Source organism: Nelusetta ayraudi, unplaced genomic scaffold, assembly GCF_046127955.1.
Source record: "Nelusetta ayraudi isolate G7.1 ecotype Tasmania unplaced genomic scaffold, CSIRO-AGI_Nayr_v1 ptg000068l, whole genome shotgun sequence".
In the NCBI taxonomy this organism is placed as follows: domain Eukaryota; kingdom Metazoa; phylum Chordata; class Actinopteri; order Tetraodontiformes; family Monacanthidae; genus Nelusetta; species Nelusetta ayraudi.
Genome location: NW_027466118.1, coordinates 1,228,612 through 1,246,058, shown reverse-complemented (window position 1 = coordinate 1,246,058; position 17,447 = coordinate 1,228,612). Strand labels below are relative to the sequence as shown.

General features: G+C 47.1%; 1 protein-coding gene across 5 annotated transcripts in view; it reads right to left on the bottom strand.

Annotated features, from left to right (window-relative positions):
• Positions 1 to 17,447, bottom strand: part of ablim3 (actin binding LIM protein family, member 3) — a 44,728-nt gene that overhangs the window by 9,228 nt on the left and 18,053 nt on the right. For 4 of the 5 annotated variants that reach the window (XM_076041544.1, XM_076041546.1, XM_076041547.1 and 1 more), the window contains exons 3-12: positions 14,228 to 14,411; positions 10,435 to 10,550; positions 7,293 to 7,419; positions 7,041 to 7,134; positions 3,297 to 3,384; positions 3,155 to 3,213; positions 2,811 to 2,882; positions 1,061 to 1,222; positions 425 to 454; positions 181 to 307 (exon numbers count right to left, since the gene is read on the bottom strand). In XM_076041544.1, coding sequence (XP_075897659.1) covers positions 181 to 307; positions 425 to 454; positions 1,061 to 1,222; positions 2,811 to 2,882; positions 3,155 to 3,213; positions 3,297 to 3,384; positions 7,041 to 7,134; positions 7,293 to 7,419; positions 10,435 to 10,550; positions 14,228 to 14,411 — 1,059 coding nt within the window. The remainder of the gene's footprint in view (positions 1 to 180; positions 308 to 424; positions 455 to 1,060; positions 1,223 to 2,810; positions 2,883 to 3,154; positions 3,214 to 3,296; positions 3,385 to 7,040; positions 7,135 to 7,292; positions 7,420 to 10,434; positions 10,551 to 14,227; positions 14,412 to 17,447) is intronic. The other variant, XM_076041548.1, reaches the window with a different exon arrangement.

Sequence of the window (17,447 nt, the reverse complement as noted above, 5' to 3'; positions counted from 1 at the left end):
AACAGCCCAAAAAAATTCAAAAGAATTAAATGAACGCCCCCCCAAAAAGCTGCATAAGTGCGTCACTCCTGTTGCACTTTAAAGTGCAACCGTGAAGGACTGCCACCCCACCTCCTCCCCTTTTCTTTTAGTCAAATATAAAATTCGGATGTCTGCTGGGGTGACAGCCAGCTGACTCACCAAGGTAACCGTAGTGCTGCGGAGAGCGCGGCATGATGGGAGACATGCCCTGGCGGCTGTACGTGGGCGAGTCGATGTAACCTGGACTGGAGCAGCGCCTCTGCTTCATGTCCAGGCTGTCAAAGTCCTGAGGAGACAAACCAGGGGAAGTGAGCGCGGAGGCTCGTGTCTCAGCGGCGGGAGGAAATGACAGAAGTTAACGACAGGTCTCAACCGGCTCCCTGAGAACAGGGGCAGCGCTCACCTGAGAATAGGGGGAGAGCGTCCCGAGTGACTGAAAACAACAGCAGAGAGAAGGAGAAGAGTTGATATTTGCACTGCAGAGGACGAAAAACACATCACCTCCGACGTGTTTTTAAGACCTGGCGGCTGCTTTGTTTTTTCAGGATTGACTGAGGTATGTTGCGCATGAGGCGACCTGAATGGCAGCAGCAGCAGCAGCAGCATTGTTTTACCTGCGAGTCAGCTCGAGGGGATTTGGAGCTGTCAGTGTGAGCATGTTAAGAGGATCATAGGAGGATCAGTGGCACTCCTATGCGGAAGCTCCCAGGGAGACACATTGCCCTTGTTTTATCCATGCAACAAAAAAAACACATTTCCAAAAGCCTGGATTGTGGCTTCTATAGACAATTATGTCAGCGGTTGAGCCCGATAAGTGGGCGGTAAAGTTTGTGAGGATGCCAATTGGATATAGATAGATAGATAGATAGATAGATAGATAGATAGATAGATAGAAAGATAGATAGATAGATAGATAGATAGATAGATAGATAGATAGATAGAGTGTTTCCAGATACCTCCGCCCCCCAATCTCCCACCGCCCCCCCAGAAAACAGAGACAAAGCAAGTTTGAATGGATGTTGTGCAGCAGTCGTAGTACCTCCCCATAGCTGTAAGTGTCTAGCCTGTCATCAGAGGTGTATCTGTGGTAGGGCTGGTATGAGGAGGATATGAGGTCCGGCTGCTGGACCTCATATATGGCTTTGACCTTTGGCAGGGCAGCTAGGTCCTTATAATCTAGGATCTCATTCTTCACTCTGGCCTGGAGAGAGGACAGACACACACACACACACATACACAAAACACAGACAGACACATCACGTATACACTATGAGACGACGAGAAACGGGAGCGGCGACGTCAAACACCACACGGGCGAAGCGCGGTGAAGTGAAGTGACCGTCATGTGACACGGGGTGAGTCATGCGGCGAGCGAGAGGAGTTGAAGAAAGCAGCGAAAAGAAAAGAGAGGAAGTTGTGTGACCTTCAGGGGTGAGCGTGTGTGTGTGTGTGTGTGTGTGTGTGTGTGTGTGTGTGTGTGTGTGAGGGGCCAGACAACGTGCACGACCAACATGCTTACGCTGGCATTCCTCCCTCATCCATCACCCCTGAACAGAAAGGTCATTGATTACAGGACGAGAGCAGCAGCAGCAGCAGCAGCAGCAGCAGCAGCAGCAGCTGGGGTCGGAGACGGAGCAGCGCCGTGACTCCCGCCTGCATGCAAGACGACTGCTGCTGACATGATCACGCTGGCGGCATGCAGCAATGGCGGGAGCCCGGCGCTGCCAGGCAGCACAGCTGGCCGCCGTGCTTTCTGATGAGGACGACGGCAACAAGGACGCAACATGCACCTTCAAATATCCAGCACTGTGTGGCTTCCAAGAAGCTTCAATACACAGAGTCAATACGTGTGGATGGTAACTTTAACTCACCCCAAAATAAGATTCAACACTCAGGAGCTGAGTTTTTTTTTTTTTTTTTTATCTATGTTGTGATAAACTGTTTGATAAAATGGGAAACTCTGGTATGAAGTGACGTCATCTAGTACAGATTGAGTTCTTTCACTCTAATTTCTTCTTATTTCTAGGGAGAGTGAATGTGTCATCCATCTCAATGCACGTATTGACTGATACATAGAATTCAAAACTGATTTGGGGATTTTATACAGGAGCCTTCAGACAGAAACTGAGATTATGTAGAATCAAACATGATTCAGGGACAATTTTTAGACATTTCACAGAGGCAAATTTGAACTGAACAATATGGAGGATGAGAAAAATATCACCCTGGATAGTGTCCTCATCTTCTTTCATTCAATGATTCAGTGGAAAGTATTTATTTTGCTTGGTTGTTGATGAAAAGTTGTAGTTCATAGGTAAAATTGACCAAATTGTTCATGATACAATAATAGTCAGGGCGTCTTTGGTCATCAATGTCATGTTGCAGGCTAAATATATCAAATTGCTATCAATGTAAGACCAGACCAGAGCGAGCCTCCATTCTGGCGTGTGAATAAATCCCAGTTTTAGCCTCCGGGCCTGCACGATAATAGTAAAAATCCAGCACATCAGTCAATTTCCAGAAAGTGTCACCACAGATATAACACCTCCACTCAGCGCAATGCTGTAACCGCCCTCGGCGACGTTACAGCAGTTGCTCTGGGAAGGCGAACAGGCCAAGGGGAGTGAGCAGCCTCTCAGGTTGGGTGGCTGAGCTATCAGAGCCTAACAGGAAGTGCTTGTGTTTCTTCAGTGTAGCCGATGTGCCGCTAGCAGAACGTTTAACTGGTGGTGGCAAAAAAGTGTCTTCAGGAAACAACAAAAAAAGCTCCGAAGACTCTTACTACTCACACATATAACCCTGCTGGGAGAGCCTATGGACGAGCCCGGCGGAGAGATGGAGGCCTCGGACAGCCGTCGGTGCTGCAGAGTTGCAAAGACATGAAGAGGGTCAGGAGGAAGGTGGAGTCTGCAGCGGTTCTCAGTCATTCAGGTCATCTTGAAGTCGAAGGGTTAAGTTGGGGCAACTGGACTCAGATCAGTTCAGAAGAGGCAAAACGTCTTCAAGATGTGTATATGTATGTATATATATATATATATATATATATATATATATATATATATATATATATATATATATATATATATATATATATATATTTACATACATATATTCAAATGAAAGCGTAGCGTACCCTGAGTCTCCTCTCTGCCCGGGCCGCCTGCTTGCATAACGGATGCCACACCTCACATCCTGGGGAAAAGAGGACAGACTCAGGCTGATTCCCACCGCCGCCTCACGCCTCTCATATGTGACCGTGAGCCATCGAGTGTCACCTGTCAGGTACATTTCCTCCCCCTCTTTGAACATCATGTTGCAGCGGGAGCACCGCGCGCAGGTCGGATGGTAGTGTTTCCCTCCGGCCTGCGAGGACGGAGGAGAGAGGGAGGGGAGGGAGGGAGGAGAGGAGCGACCCAACATAAATTACCATGGTTAAACAGTCCAGCGCGGTTACAACAGGGCGTCATATGTTTTTCGGCTGCGCATAAACCTGAGACAATGTGGGTCAGGACGCATTCTGGAAAAGCACCAGGCTGCGGGCAGCCTGCGGTCGTTTTAATCTGGCAGATGCAAACTGGCAGAGAAAAGCCAGTTGGGGCGGCGTATTTTCCGAGCGGAGACCCCCTGCGGGTCGGTCACATGAAACGCGCACGGAGTGCTTCATGTGACTGTTTTTTTTTTTTTTTTTTTTTTTTTGGTAAATGTGTGTGTCTGCTAGAGAGAGCTGGAGACTAGTGAGACAGAAGGATGGAAATGAAGGACAGCAGAGAGCAAAACACGTCAAACAGACACTCGGAAAAGTTGTGTGTTGATGTGTGTGTTTCTCACATATGTCCAACAGCAGTGGCTCGCTGCCTCGGGTTACAGCGACCCCATCAGAGCAGTTCTATTCATAGAATCAGCCCTGTGTCAGACAAGGTGACGTGCTGTGTCATGTGACCACCGATGTTTTATGAACTTTTGAGGAGATTCCGCAGGAGATTCTGCAGCATCCGGAGACAAACGTTCTCGCCTCAAGAGCCAGAGATGAAATCCAACCAATCACCGTTGGGGTCACAGATGATACTGATTTCCTCATGATTTTTGTTATCATTCAGAAAACATCGTTACACTTTCATAGCACAGCACAGCATGTTTACTCCACTGTTTTCCAGCTGTATGTAAGAGGCTCTTGAATCTAAAATGCAGTTTGAATTTCATTTTGTTGTTAGCAACCAAAGGCAACCACGAACCACTCAAACACCTAGCTGGGAGGTTTGTTGACCTCAGGGAGGTACCAGTGCATTTAAAGTGCCCTTTGTGACATCACAAACAGCTGATTTCCACAACTGTTTTTGTGCGTGTGCGTGTCTATGGCAACACACTTTCTGAAAAGCGAAAAGAAAAAGCCAAATAATCCGAGTTCACTGACAGGCTGCAGGAACACATTGCTGTCAGAAAACAGCAGCGTTGCCTCGAGAGGACAAGCAGCAGGGCAGATGAGGAAGCAGCTCTCTCAGAATCAACACATTCTGTCTGTAGTTGTTCCGTATCAGTACAACTATAATGAGGCCGCTGTTCTCTCCGGTGTTTAGCAGGCTGCTGTATTTACTGGCAAACTGAGATTCTGCGGAAGAAAGGGGCGAGGGAGAAACCGAAGCGAAGAAAGCAGCTTTTATGTGCCTCTATTTTTTTTTTTTTTTTTTTGATTCCCTTCTGTTGTACAGCTACTAAAATCACTAATTATAACAGAAAGCCGTGGCTGTAGTTTGACAGAGGAGGGGATTATGAGGCAGGGCAGAAACAGACACAGACGGATCTATGACCAGACTCACATTCACACAGCAATACTGCAATGTAAATTTGAATACGACAGTTTTCATAATTCGATCCGGGCAATGTGAACAGACCACTGATCTTCTGAATTCAGCCGTTATTCAAACAGCTTTTTCAGATTAGGCCAACGAAGGACATGCAGATAGTAATAATCAGGTTTTGCGAGCATCCGGAGGAAACACAGGCAACACATTCACAAAACAGAGTTTACAACAAAAATCACTGAGAGCTCCGACCTCCCTGTTGGCACCGGAGCGTGCACCGTCTCTATTCTCAACATAAAAAAACAACAAAAAAAAACAACCTTGTTGTGAAGTTTTTCAGTGTCTGCACGGTGCAGGTGATCGGTAACGCAGGTTTGCCTCTCAGGCCTCAACCTCCTCCTCATGCATTATTTCAGAAGCGTGGCTCGGAGAACATTATCTCGAGGCTACACAACAGGAGCGACACAACGGCGGTTTCACAGGGCTGCGAGGGAGGAAGAGGAGGAGGAGGAGAAGGTGGTGGTGGGGGAGAGGGATGAGAGGCATTCATGCAGCATAGAGCGGGAATAAATGGGAATGAAAGCGGCAACATTCTGCTGGGCGGAGGAACTTATTACAGCATCCACATTTAAATGGACTCAGCACAAGTTTTTTCTCCGTCTCTGCACTTTGCATGAGTAAAATCTACGGTGGCCAACGAGGGCCAAACACAACACAACTGCCTAATGCGTCTTAGTTGGCAAAAATAGTTGCAGGTATGGAAATGATGCAAATTCACAAACTCAGATCTAAACAAGGTACAATAAGAGGAATGTGGTGCAAATGAAAAAAAAAAAAAAAAAAACGCACTGCAAGACATAAAAACATATATATAATCATTAAATTTCCTGCAAACAGAGAAGCGACGCAAAAAACACAACGGATGCAAACGAAAAAAAGAAAAGCTGCATAAACCAGGCAGTCACTACAACGGAAGTGCTCCAAACCTGCAGGCGGCACTCTTAGCGGAACAGCTCAAAGTAGAGACACACAGGTAGACCGAGGACGGCTGACTGACGGTGTTTCAAACAACAGCGGGAAGGTGCGGCTTAGCTCGCTATATCGTGACTTTTATTTGAGTACTTTTTACGACAGTTTCTACTGGAAACATTCAAGTCGTGTTGATTGAATTTGCATCGTTTACGTACCTGCAGCTGTGGCACATTTGGCAGTTGCGCTGTATTTGGCACCGTAAAAGTCGAATGATGATGATGACGTCACAATGTGACAGGAGAGACACAAACAAACAAACAAACAAACAAACAAAAGGAGCGTTGTGCGTGCGTGTTAGCATGATAAGCGTATGAAATGTTGGGAGAGAAGAGGAAGAAAAAAGTGACACGCGGAGACGCAGTAGACACACAGACCGACGCTGACACGGCCCCCGTGTCTATAAATAGTCCAGAGGGGCTGAAAGTCTGAAACAAAGCACTTTGCACCAGCCATCCTGACAAGCAGAGGAGCACGAGGGACAACCAGGCACTGGTTCAGTGTGTGTGTGTGTGTGTGTGTCCCAGAGAATAGCAGAAAGGTCCACCGAGACCTCTTCCACCAAAACGTTTCCTTAGCGTCTGCACTTCAGCATTAGCATCACATTCATTATTTTCACCCTCACACCCGTACTCGTCCTTGTCCTCCTCCTCCTCCTCCTCCTCCGCTTCCTTCCTTCCATCCCAGCTGGCCTCTCCTCGTGCTGCTTCAAACAAACCTTCCCAAACACAAACACAAACAAGCGCCACACGACAAAAGTGCCTTTCAGCTCCTCGTCATCTCTCCCCGTCTCCTCCTCTCTGACTCCCTCTCTGGCCCTCAGATCTTTTTATAAACCTGCCCGTTTCCTCTCCCAGCTGCCGGCTCGCTCTAAGTGACACCTCAGCCACGCCTCGGGAAGACAGCGTCGAAAACGAGCGGAACGATGTTTTAGCGGCGGCCTTCGCCAACAGCAGCAGCGGATCTGTTTAGGTTCGGCCTCAGCGAGAGAACAAAAGTCCTATCGCCGCTCCGATCTCAAGTCCTTCGGTTCGCCCGAAGCACAGCGGAGCTTAAATGGAGTAAAAAATAATAATAATAATAATAAAAGAAATGCAATACTGCTCAATTGTGATAAGGCTGATTACACTAAGCCGCCGCAGTCAACAGCCAGTTTGCTCTGTTGTGGAATTCTGTCTGTTTGGTTCTCACCTCCAGAACTCTTCCACTGATGTATCTGCTGCAGGTCTCACATTTCACCCCATACTGGGCGTGGTAATCCGCCTCGCAGTAGGGCACTCCATCCCTGCAACACACACAATAAAAACCGTGACGTGTGCGAAAAAACCCGAGCTGAGGCGTCGGGACGACGGAGTGGATTTTGTTTCTTGTCTCTGTGAATCAAGCCAATCGTGTACTTTCGAAAATCTCATCTTTTTTGTCTCTTCGATGGTGCACACTCACTTGCTGATGTACTCTCCCGTCAGGACCATGTTGCACGTCCGACACCTGAAGCAGCTGACGTGCCACTGTTTCTCCAGCGCCAGGAGGGACTGACCCTGCTTGATCTCGTCTCCGCAGCCTGCGCAGTCTGGAGAAGACAGGAAGGAACGAAGAAGAAGGGAAATATTGCAAGGTGTAATTGTAGCGCCTTTAAAGATTTTTTTTTTTTGCTTTCTGTAAACCCCTGAAGCGTCTTTGGTGATCGATAGGGGCGCTAACGCTCCAGAGCATCGAGCCTCGAAGTGCTGTTAACTGCATGCATTGTTAAACATGATTGAATGCAGGTAAGACACAAGTGTCAGTGAAGTAGCCTCAGATCAAAGGCAGCAGAAAAACATCCTCCTGCTCCAGGAACTGACTTCTGTCACACACACATGCAATGTGGTGCAATTGAAATATTTAAATAAAAATAAATAAATAAGTAAGGGCGTCATGTGATCAATCCTTTCATCTTTCAACACATGAACAGTTTGATTTCTCCAGCGGTCCAGCATCGCTCTGATTATCTCAACCTAATTTGCTTTTAAGTGAGCACTAATGAAAAACTGAAGTCAAAGACCAGTTCCGATGGTGAGGGCGGTGAGAAACATTCAGTCTCAATTTAATTTAGTCTCAAATTAATCTTTCTTCCCCTCAAGTCTCCTGATGAAACATTTGGCCAATCGCTGCTGGAGCTTCTCCAGGGTAACAGAGCTGGAGGCCTGTGACCTCATGTGACCTCCAGAGTGAAAAAATGTCTGCTGTGCATTTTTGTTTTTTTTCTTTCTTACAAAAAAATCTAAAACATAAGCTAAATAAATGTGATTATTTCTATATTCCCATCAGCAGTTGTGTAATTGACATCATCTTTCCAACTGGCTTTAATCTGAGACACGTCCGTTGGTCTTTTGCCTTTTTCTGATCCGCTCTTCCTTCCCCCAAAAGAAAGACTTTCAGTCACAGCGCGCTGCTCCGCTCCAAGCTGTCAGCGAAGACAAACTGTTTTACAGTAAATAAAACTGCTGTATATTGAGTCGGGCTCCCTCAGCTCTCATAAATCCCCACTGTTGTTTGCTTGCGGCGGCGCCGGTGACACCGGTGCTTTCAGCCAGATTACTGATGTGCACAGCTGAGCGTCTTTGACTTCACGCTTTTCTCCACAGACCAGCATCGCTTTTGCATTATCAGAGGACAAAAGAGAAGATGTATATATTTGTCCAGTTCGAGACTCTTCACTCCAGCTCTGAGCTCTGGGAGCTACACAACCAAACACGTCTCATTACTCTTTGGTCGGCCGGTCGGCTCTTGTGCATACAATTTATTCTTGGCAGTAAATTTATATCCTACCTCCACACTAAGACAGCTGCGATCAATGCTGGAAATGTATATTAGATTTTATTGTCCAGCATTTCACCTTGTCACTCAGAATTACTGTTCTGAAATAAGAGAGGAATGGAAAGAGGAGAGAGGCTTTTTTTCCCTGGAAATACTTTCACGTTTTTGAGACAGGATTTTTGAGCACAATAGAGTAAAACCTCAGACAAATACGAATGTCTGATATTAATTAGTCATATTTTTTAGGAAATCCAAACCGCCACCAAAAATTACAAACAGACGGGCTTGCAGAATTGTCTTTGCAGTGTAATGAGGGTATTGCAGACTGAACAGCTAATACAGTGGTAGTTTTCACTGACTGATTGTGTTTTATTATCACATAAGACAAGTCACTCCCACAGGCACTTTGCTTGCTTTGATTGTTTTGAGCTGCAACTAGTTCATATGATCAGTTCCTGCCAATCAAGCAATAACATTTTATTGTGATATCTTGAAATTCAGAACTTTATATACATATATATATATATATAATTTATAATGATAATGTCGGAGATAGAGTGAATAAAGCACTGCGTGGCCTGAAACAGAAGCTCAGTGTGAAAGGACTGGTGCATCATGTGTTCTGTGCTCATTAGGAAAAAGAAACCAGAAAAAGGAGCGCCATTCATAACAGTTATTAGGGCTGAGTTCCATTTAGTGTGGCGGCCGGAGCCTTTCCCTGAGAGACAGCAGCGTCTGGAAATATCCCACCTGAATGGAACGCGGCCTCTAATTAGTCTCGTTAGAAACACCTGTGTCAAGCCAGCTTTCACGAGGCAAATTGTTTTCTGGGGGCTTTAAAAATAAATAAATGATGTGCCAATTTGTCCTGGGTGAATATATTCCCACGCCTAAGACAACTACACTTCCGCAGCCAGGCCGTATTTTTTTTATTTTTTTTTGCCTCAGCAAATATCAGATTTACTTTTATGGAGCGCCAGAGGCGGCGCGCAGCATTTAGCGGCGTCTCCGCCCCTGTGAGACCATAAGGGCAGAGTGATGAACGTGCAGCTGGGGAGCTGTATGGATTTTATTCTCCCTGGATAAGGCTGGCAAGGGGAGGACAGTTATTTACTGCCAGTCAGCCAGTCAGCCGGCCAGGCAGCCAGCCAGCGGCAGCCTCAAGTCGCAAGCGGCGATCAATTCGCCGTCAATCACCATCACCCCCTTTTTATGGAATTCCAGGTTGTCATCCTAGTGGTTGTGCACGGAGAAAAGCTCAGTGTGGAACTAAGTCTGTTTGTTTGCATACGATTGAGAATGACGATCACACGCAGCCTCGTGTGGGATTAAAAAGAAATGCAGCGATTAGCGCCGATCAAGCTTTTTGTGACGAGACAAAGGAGCATTCAGTGAGTAGGACGAGGAGCACCGGGGCTTTTCACTTCGCGTATCACTCCGCCCCACAGGTGATGTAATCACGGCAACCTGACAGCTGCAAACGTGCACTGCCGCGGCAGTGTGGAAGTAATTCTATCACTGGGAGACGTAGCAGCCACAGCCACAACCGACACAATGTGTTGGATGTGATTCAGCGTGTTGATGGATTGGGGATCCCACCAGTGACGATATTCTACAACCCCACACTCCCTGCTGTCACATTGCTTAATTATATCCCTCAACTATGAAATGTTTTCTTCATTCCACCGTTTTCATGCTGCTTGACTCTCAGCTGGCAGATCTGTATGACGGCCAAGCGCTGGAGGCGGCGCCCTGGAGTGGACAGAGCGCAGTAGGAGGCGGGACTTACGGCTCGGCCCGTGGATCTTGATGGGCTCGTTGGGCTTGACGAGGGTGTGAGAGCACTGCTGGCACACGCAGTCCTTCCCGCTGAACGTCACTCTGTCTCCGATGGGGAAGGGTTTGCTGAGGAGAGGAGCACACACACATAAATAAAAGAGAGGATTTAAGAGGGAAGAAAAGAGAAGAGAGAATCCAGCGACAAAAGGATAAAAACGTGCCTGAAGTTATTCTAGACCGAGGTCCAAAAAACAAAAACAAGTAGCTGTTGGAGTGACTTTTGTAATCCTGTCTGATCTCAGGATAGAATTTGAAATGGGAAGGGAGTTAAAAAGACGTCTATTGTTGTTGGATCATGTGGGCCCTTGATGCTGCCATGCCAAAGGTTTCTAAAACTATCTCTGAGAATGAAAGTTTGTAGCCGAGACCTTGGCATTCATGGTCGATATCAACCACTTTCTTTTTTTTCCTCTCTCTCCCCAGCCTGCACATCTGGTGCCCTGGGCTCACCTCCGCCTTCAAGCACCAACTCCGTCCGAGGAAGCCAAAACACGATGCAGAGAACAGGACATCAACAGCGCAGTAAATCACATTGAACCGCAGCAGCGACGCTCTTCTCGTTTCGAACCAAGCCAGCCTCCTCTGCCGCGGCCCTTTTTTTTCTTTTTTTTTTCCTGGAGTCTGATTGATTTCTTTAGGATGAGGGAATGAATAGGGAGCTAAAAGGCTTAGGGAAGGCTGTTTAAAAGACATAGACGACAGTAATCCCTTTACTCCCTCCTCCATCCCCCCCGGCCGCCCCCGCTCGGAGCCGGAGCCAACACCCGGAGGGAGGCTCCAGACTCCAGCAGAGCTGCGAGACATCAACACAGGAGCGGGGGGCAGTGAAAGGTGTGCACACACTTGAAAAAGCGCCAGCAAAGGGCTCGTGCAATGTACACAAGCGCACCTTGACCCCCTAAAGTGCTCCTGCATTATTGAAGGAGTGGAGTCTCGCATGTACATGAAACAGAAAGGACAGACAAGGAAGAGACGTTTCAACCGGGCAAATTATTCAACAAAGGCCCCAGTGAACACAGACAGGGACTGAAGAGCATTCCAACCAATGACTTCATTCAGTCGGCCCATTGGAGGCACTAAATGTTCTCTAACATTGTTCCTCCAGCCTGTCAGGAATCATGAAAATCCATCCTTTACTTGTATGCGCTCGCTCTCCCTTTCAGGAAGGAGGATAGAAAATCTGCCCCTTGCGATGTCACACAGGGCATCAACACATTGCATCGATACCTCCAACCTATGGATCAAACTTGCAAACACCGTCTCTCCTCCCCTTTCAAAAACACGCGGCAGGAACGACAAACAACCTGTTTCAGCAGGATACTGAAACTGAGGGTTTTGTTGACGGCTGTAAACAGAGGGCCAATTTTGTCAACTTTGCTTGTGGACACACAATTGTATGAGGCTGCTCCACTGCAGTCAGGGGTGACATGAAAAAATAAATATCTGAGAAATGGAAAATAATGAGTAACTTTAAAACCAACTGCAGACAGATAATGACAACACCAGTAGGAAAGTGAGTCTCTATGGTCTCCGGCCAGTCTACCTATTCTGACCTCTGACCCCTGACATTGTGGCATTTTCCTCATGCTGCTCACTAGATCTTTTCTCCTTTTGGGATCACTGTAAGCCCTGGAAATGGTATTAATGTTCAACACGGACACCACATCACCACAGCTCTGAAAGCTTTTGGACATTTTACCGGATGAAGTGGCTGACTGGTGAACATCTCAACTTCTGTTTTGCCTCAAACTCCACCGTGTTGCCCCGCGGTTATCCGAGATTTGAGCAAATTTTTCATATTTAGCGTGACTCCGTACACACATGTGACAGCCGGTCGCCTCCGGTGCAGAACCCACATGAGCCCGGCGAAGCGCTGGGATGGCGAGGAACTCGTTCAACCTTGTCTTCACCTGTGCGCTGCTCTGCATCCCTCAAGACACTCCTGCCTTGTCAGCCCTTTCTCGGCATGTGAAAAATTCATTCTGTTTACATATTTAATGCATGTTTTTTTTTTTAAACCAAAAAAAAAAAAAAATCCGAGGTGAAGCTATTTCTGGCTTGGGTAATATGAGCTCCGGCTTTGATCACCCGCACGCCGAAAGCGAAACCTCCAGTCTGCCTTCGTTAGAAGCGTGAGCCTTGATGACAGGCGCAAAGCGAGAGGAGGAAGACGCAGAGGAGGAATATGCGAGACGCACGGTGGTGATTAAGAGCAGGGGTGGGGTGGGGGGGAGGATGAAAATAATGATAGCGGAGGTGAGGAGGAAGAGGGAGAGTGGAGGAGAAGACCGAGTGTGGAGAGACAGAGGGCAGACGGACGAGGAAAATAGAGGTTCACCCTCTGACTTGCGCTGTCTCTTCCAGTTGACTCCACAAACAGGAAAACACACACACACACACACACACACACACACACACACACACACACACACACACACACACACATTAGCTCTGCCTGTCGCTGGCTGGACAGACTGAATTTTTAATGGCCAATTTTAAGGAAAAGCAAAAACGACAACAAATGCAATTTTCCTTGAGGCCGTCACGAGGACTGATGGCTTCTTGTTTGCACACTGACACACAATTTCAGACAAGACAGGAAGGTCGGAGACGAGCAGGAGAGATTTTTGGGGCTCCAACCTAAGAGGAAAGACTGCAGATTCAGGGGGATTCCAAGCTGGTTCACCCAGGAGCTCGACGTGGACGCCGACGGAGGTCAGAGGAGAGGTGGCCTAGTTTCCCTAAATCTGACGGCGTGCAACGCTGGGACGGCTCGCTTAGCGGAATCGTGACTTGGCAAACGGAAGCAGCCATCTGCCGGAGCTTTTCAATCGGACCGAATGGAGGCGGGAGGAGCCGCACCGGTGACTCAGCTTTGCAATTTTGAGGAGGGGGTTAAAAGGATCCGACTGGTGACGCATTCAAAATTGACTTCACTTCCTTTTTCTCTTTCTTTTCGAACAAGTTCTTCACAGGCTTCAGTTCGTCATTGAAACGTGTGCAAGCAAGAATAGCAGTTATAGTTTTAGAACAAGTAGAAAAATATCATCTGAATGTCATTTCAGTTGTCCTTACACTGCTCCAATGTGGTGAACAATTTATTAAATTCTTAATATCTTTTCAATTAATTTATGCCACATTAACTGACTTTACACGGCCCCAAAAACGAGAAAAACAGAGAAAACATTGTAAATGTAAACTGTAACATTTACATTTTACAATTATATAACAAATATATATCATATTTGTCTTGAATGATTTAATGTCATTTCAATTATCTTTATGTTGCCCCCCAAGTATCCAGAAACTTAAATCAGCCCCAACTTAATATTGTCTATTTATTGTTTATTTATTCTTTTAGAGTCTTAAAATGACACTGTTTAAATACATACTTGTGTTTAAACAGAGAAATCAATGTATCTCTGGTTTTATGTGGGCCACGTCAAAGACAAGCTTCTGTTACGACAGATAATAATTTTTTTCTGATTCTGGTCTTCTGTCTGAACTTTTAAGAATAAAGATCGTACGCGTCCAAGAAAATTAAGCGGCTTCAAGTATTTCTAGAACAAGGAAAGCAAAAGTACAAAGGTATAAAAATCACAAGCTTCACAAAAGTAGCAGCGTCCCTCCTTGACTTGTAGCTTCATCTGTTGCTAATAAATATTAGCGAAACACAGCAGCTAGCATCAGCTGTGTGCGCGTGCGCGTGAGTGTGCGTGTGTGTATGTGCGCGTGTGAGGTACCTGCAGAGGCTGCAGACGAAGCACTTGGGGTGGTAGGTGCGTCCCAGAGCCGAGACCACCTCCCCCGTGATGAAGCTGTCGCAGCGGTCGCACCGCGTGCCGTACAGACGCTGGTAGTCGGCCGTGCAGATGTACTCGCCCTTCTTCTGGAAGAAGCCCGACCGAGCCAGGTCACAGTTGCACACTGCGGGGAGAGACGACAGCAGAGGTCAGGAGGGTGAACTTGGGAGTTACGAGAGACCACCGGCAGCGAATGTGGCGTCAAATCAACGTGTTGTGTTGTTCAGCTCTTGTGCTTTATTTTCGTTTTCACTCACTGCACTCCTTGTTTCTGTGCTGTGCGTGTGTGTATTTGCCTTCAACGGAGCCATCTTGACAGCGGTGGGCCAATTCCCTCTGATGAGAATGTAATCACTTTATCAGCCAGAAAGTCATTTCTCGCTAAACAACGTGAAGGCAACGACACAACAACAGTTTCCCAGGAATGAGCAGCGGCGGTGAAGTTACCGACAGTCGTTTGCTGCGTAAATACGCGGAGGGTGCTGCGTTTGGGGAGTGGGGGGGGGGGGTCTCGCTTTACTGCGCGGTTCCCGCAGAAGGAACCACTTTGCCAAGACGTCGCAGCGAGGGAATTCCAGCGGGCGGAACAACGCTTTCACACGCCAGCGGCTGCTGCTGCGGTCGGTCGGACGGCCGCTCGGTCGCCCTTCTCCGGTTTCTTCCAGTCTAGATGGCTTCCAAACAGGAAAAGCTGACAGTTGTCGTAACCTCTGGATGGGAAGCTACATTACTGCATCATCTTGGTATTTCTTTGCATTTTAATGCTTAATAATATTATTTATTAACATTATTATATTTGTCTAAATATTCTGTATATTGTGTCTATATCCACCCACCTAACGCATACATTATATCTAACTGTATAGAATATTCATAGCACCAAATCTGTGTATAGATCAACTGTAAATGATTGTACTGCACCTCTAGTTGGATGCTAAATGGCATTTTGTCACCTTGTGCTTGTGTATGGCAGTGACAATAAAGTTGAACTGAACTGAACTGAATAAGTTGAAGGCACAATGAAGTAAGTGACAATCAACTTTGACTGAGAGTCTAAGCCTCTGCAGCCCCACAATGCTCATGAATTATAAATATACATAAAAAGAAAACTACTTCAGAATAAGGGTGAGTGGCCAGATGATGGTTTAACAAAATGTTTTCTTTTTTTTCTTTTCTTCAAAAGTACCAACAGCCTGAGCGAAGCATATTTCATGTATAATTCAGGCCACTTGATTTGTTAGAGCGCTCTGATTCAACTCCACATTATTGACTGAAATGCACACAAAGGAGCGACCACCCAGAAGCTGCTGCTGGAGACACTTCGAATTTGAAAAAAGAAAAAAGAAAAAGTAAACTCTGCCAATCTGGTTAAAAACGCCAGAATCCATTTCATGGAGAACTTTTCCACTGAATGGGGTTTTTTTTTTTTAGCAAAGTGGACGCCATCAACAGTTTGGACCAGAGAAGGTAATAATGAGGTCTGAGCACCAACAACTGGCTCCGCCGGCCTTTGGTGAAGGCCGCTCGCCGGCTCCCTGACACCCACACGTGCACATAAAACCCTTCAAAGGGCCCTCATTTAATCTCAAGCTGTTTGTCAGTGCGGCGCATTGACTTAACAGCCTAATAAAAGATCAATGGGCTCCCACTTAAAAACAAAACAATCTCGCCTCCCGCTGGAGGACGGGAACGCATGAATCCATCGCGGGCGGGACGGCGGCGCCTCCACACGCGCTCAGAGGCGCGGCGACGATGATGATGATGATGAAATGGGACGCCGCGTCTTCGGCGAGATAACGCGATGGATCTTAATCGCGGGGACGGGTCAGTGGCACCGGGCGGCGGGCCGCAAGGAGACAGAGGGGATGTGGGGAGTGAGGGAAGGGGCTGAGCGGAGAGGACACTGAAAATAGGCCGTCATTTCTTGGAATTCCATCCTATGTGTGCTGGACCCGACCACATTTCCAGAACCGCCGAGCAATACGGCAGAGCCGCTGGCTGCCCGAGGTTACTGCCAGGAACCCCAAATCACAGGCTATCTGACGCCCCGCAGAAGAAAAAAGAGCAGATATTTCCACATCCCCCGAACTCGGCAGAATGATACGACCAGACGGGAATCCGTCTTCTGAAACGGCCCTTTACATTAATTTGTTTGAAACATTTTCAGTCCCCTCAAAAGTGCGGTAAAAGTGACCACCGCCATCTCCTCCTCCCTCCCTCCCTCCCTCCCTCCCTCCATCCATCCCTCCATCCTTCCGTCCCTCTTTCCACATCGAAAAACGAGCCGCCTTTTCAAAACCAGACTGATTTTCCAATTGCAGGAATCTGTTCAATTAGCCTAATGCACTCGATTAGCATAAATTACCAAATTACCGCCACGCCGCCAGGATGTGCTCGGCTGGGATTGGGTGGGCCGGCCGGCCGGCCGGCTGGCTGGCTGGATGGATGGACGGACGCTTCATATATTTTGGCTAATCACTTTTTTTTTTCCCCGTTCTTTCTCGCTGGATGATTGGCTGGCTGCTTGGTGGAGGACGCCCCCACCCTCCCTCCCCCGCCTCATCAGTTGCCATAGGAGATGTAAACCTTCCTCAGTTGCCCTAGAGACAGTCTGGGTGCTGCTGGTGGCACACTGAGTTTGGTTACAGGGTTGAATTTGGGGCCAGTACCGACAAAGAGACACACGCAAGGAACTTTACAACGAGTCGCGCATGTTTTTTTTTTTGTTTGTTTTTTTCAGTGCGACTAAAATACAGTTGCCAGTTTATTGTGGCTTTCTGACGTCAACATAAATCTGCAGTTCAGACGGAGCGAGAGTGAGCCTTTCCTTAAATACAAAATTTGTCTTTGGTTTTTCCTTTTGGAGGGCAAACATGTGCCGCAACCACATTAAAAAAGAAAAACATACTTTACTGGCTTAAGTGAAAGCCATATTTATAGACTTCAACGCGCCGTATGTTTCATTTTCGGGCAGCGATCCCGAGAGAACCACAACCTGCCACAACTGCGTCTCTGAAGTGATGCTTTATGATTGGAAAACAATGCTTTACTTCCAGTTAAATTCAAACAACAACAACAACAGCAGCAGCAGCAGCAGCAGCAGCAGCAGCAAGTTGACCTCCAGCTGTAACTACTGCAACTGCTTCTGCTGCAAACTACA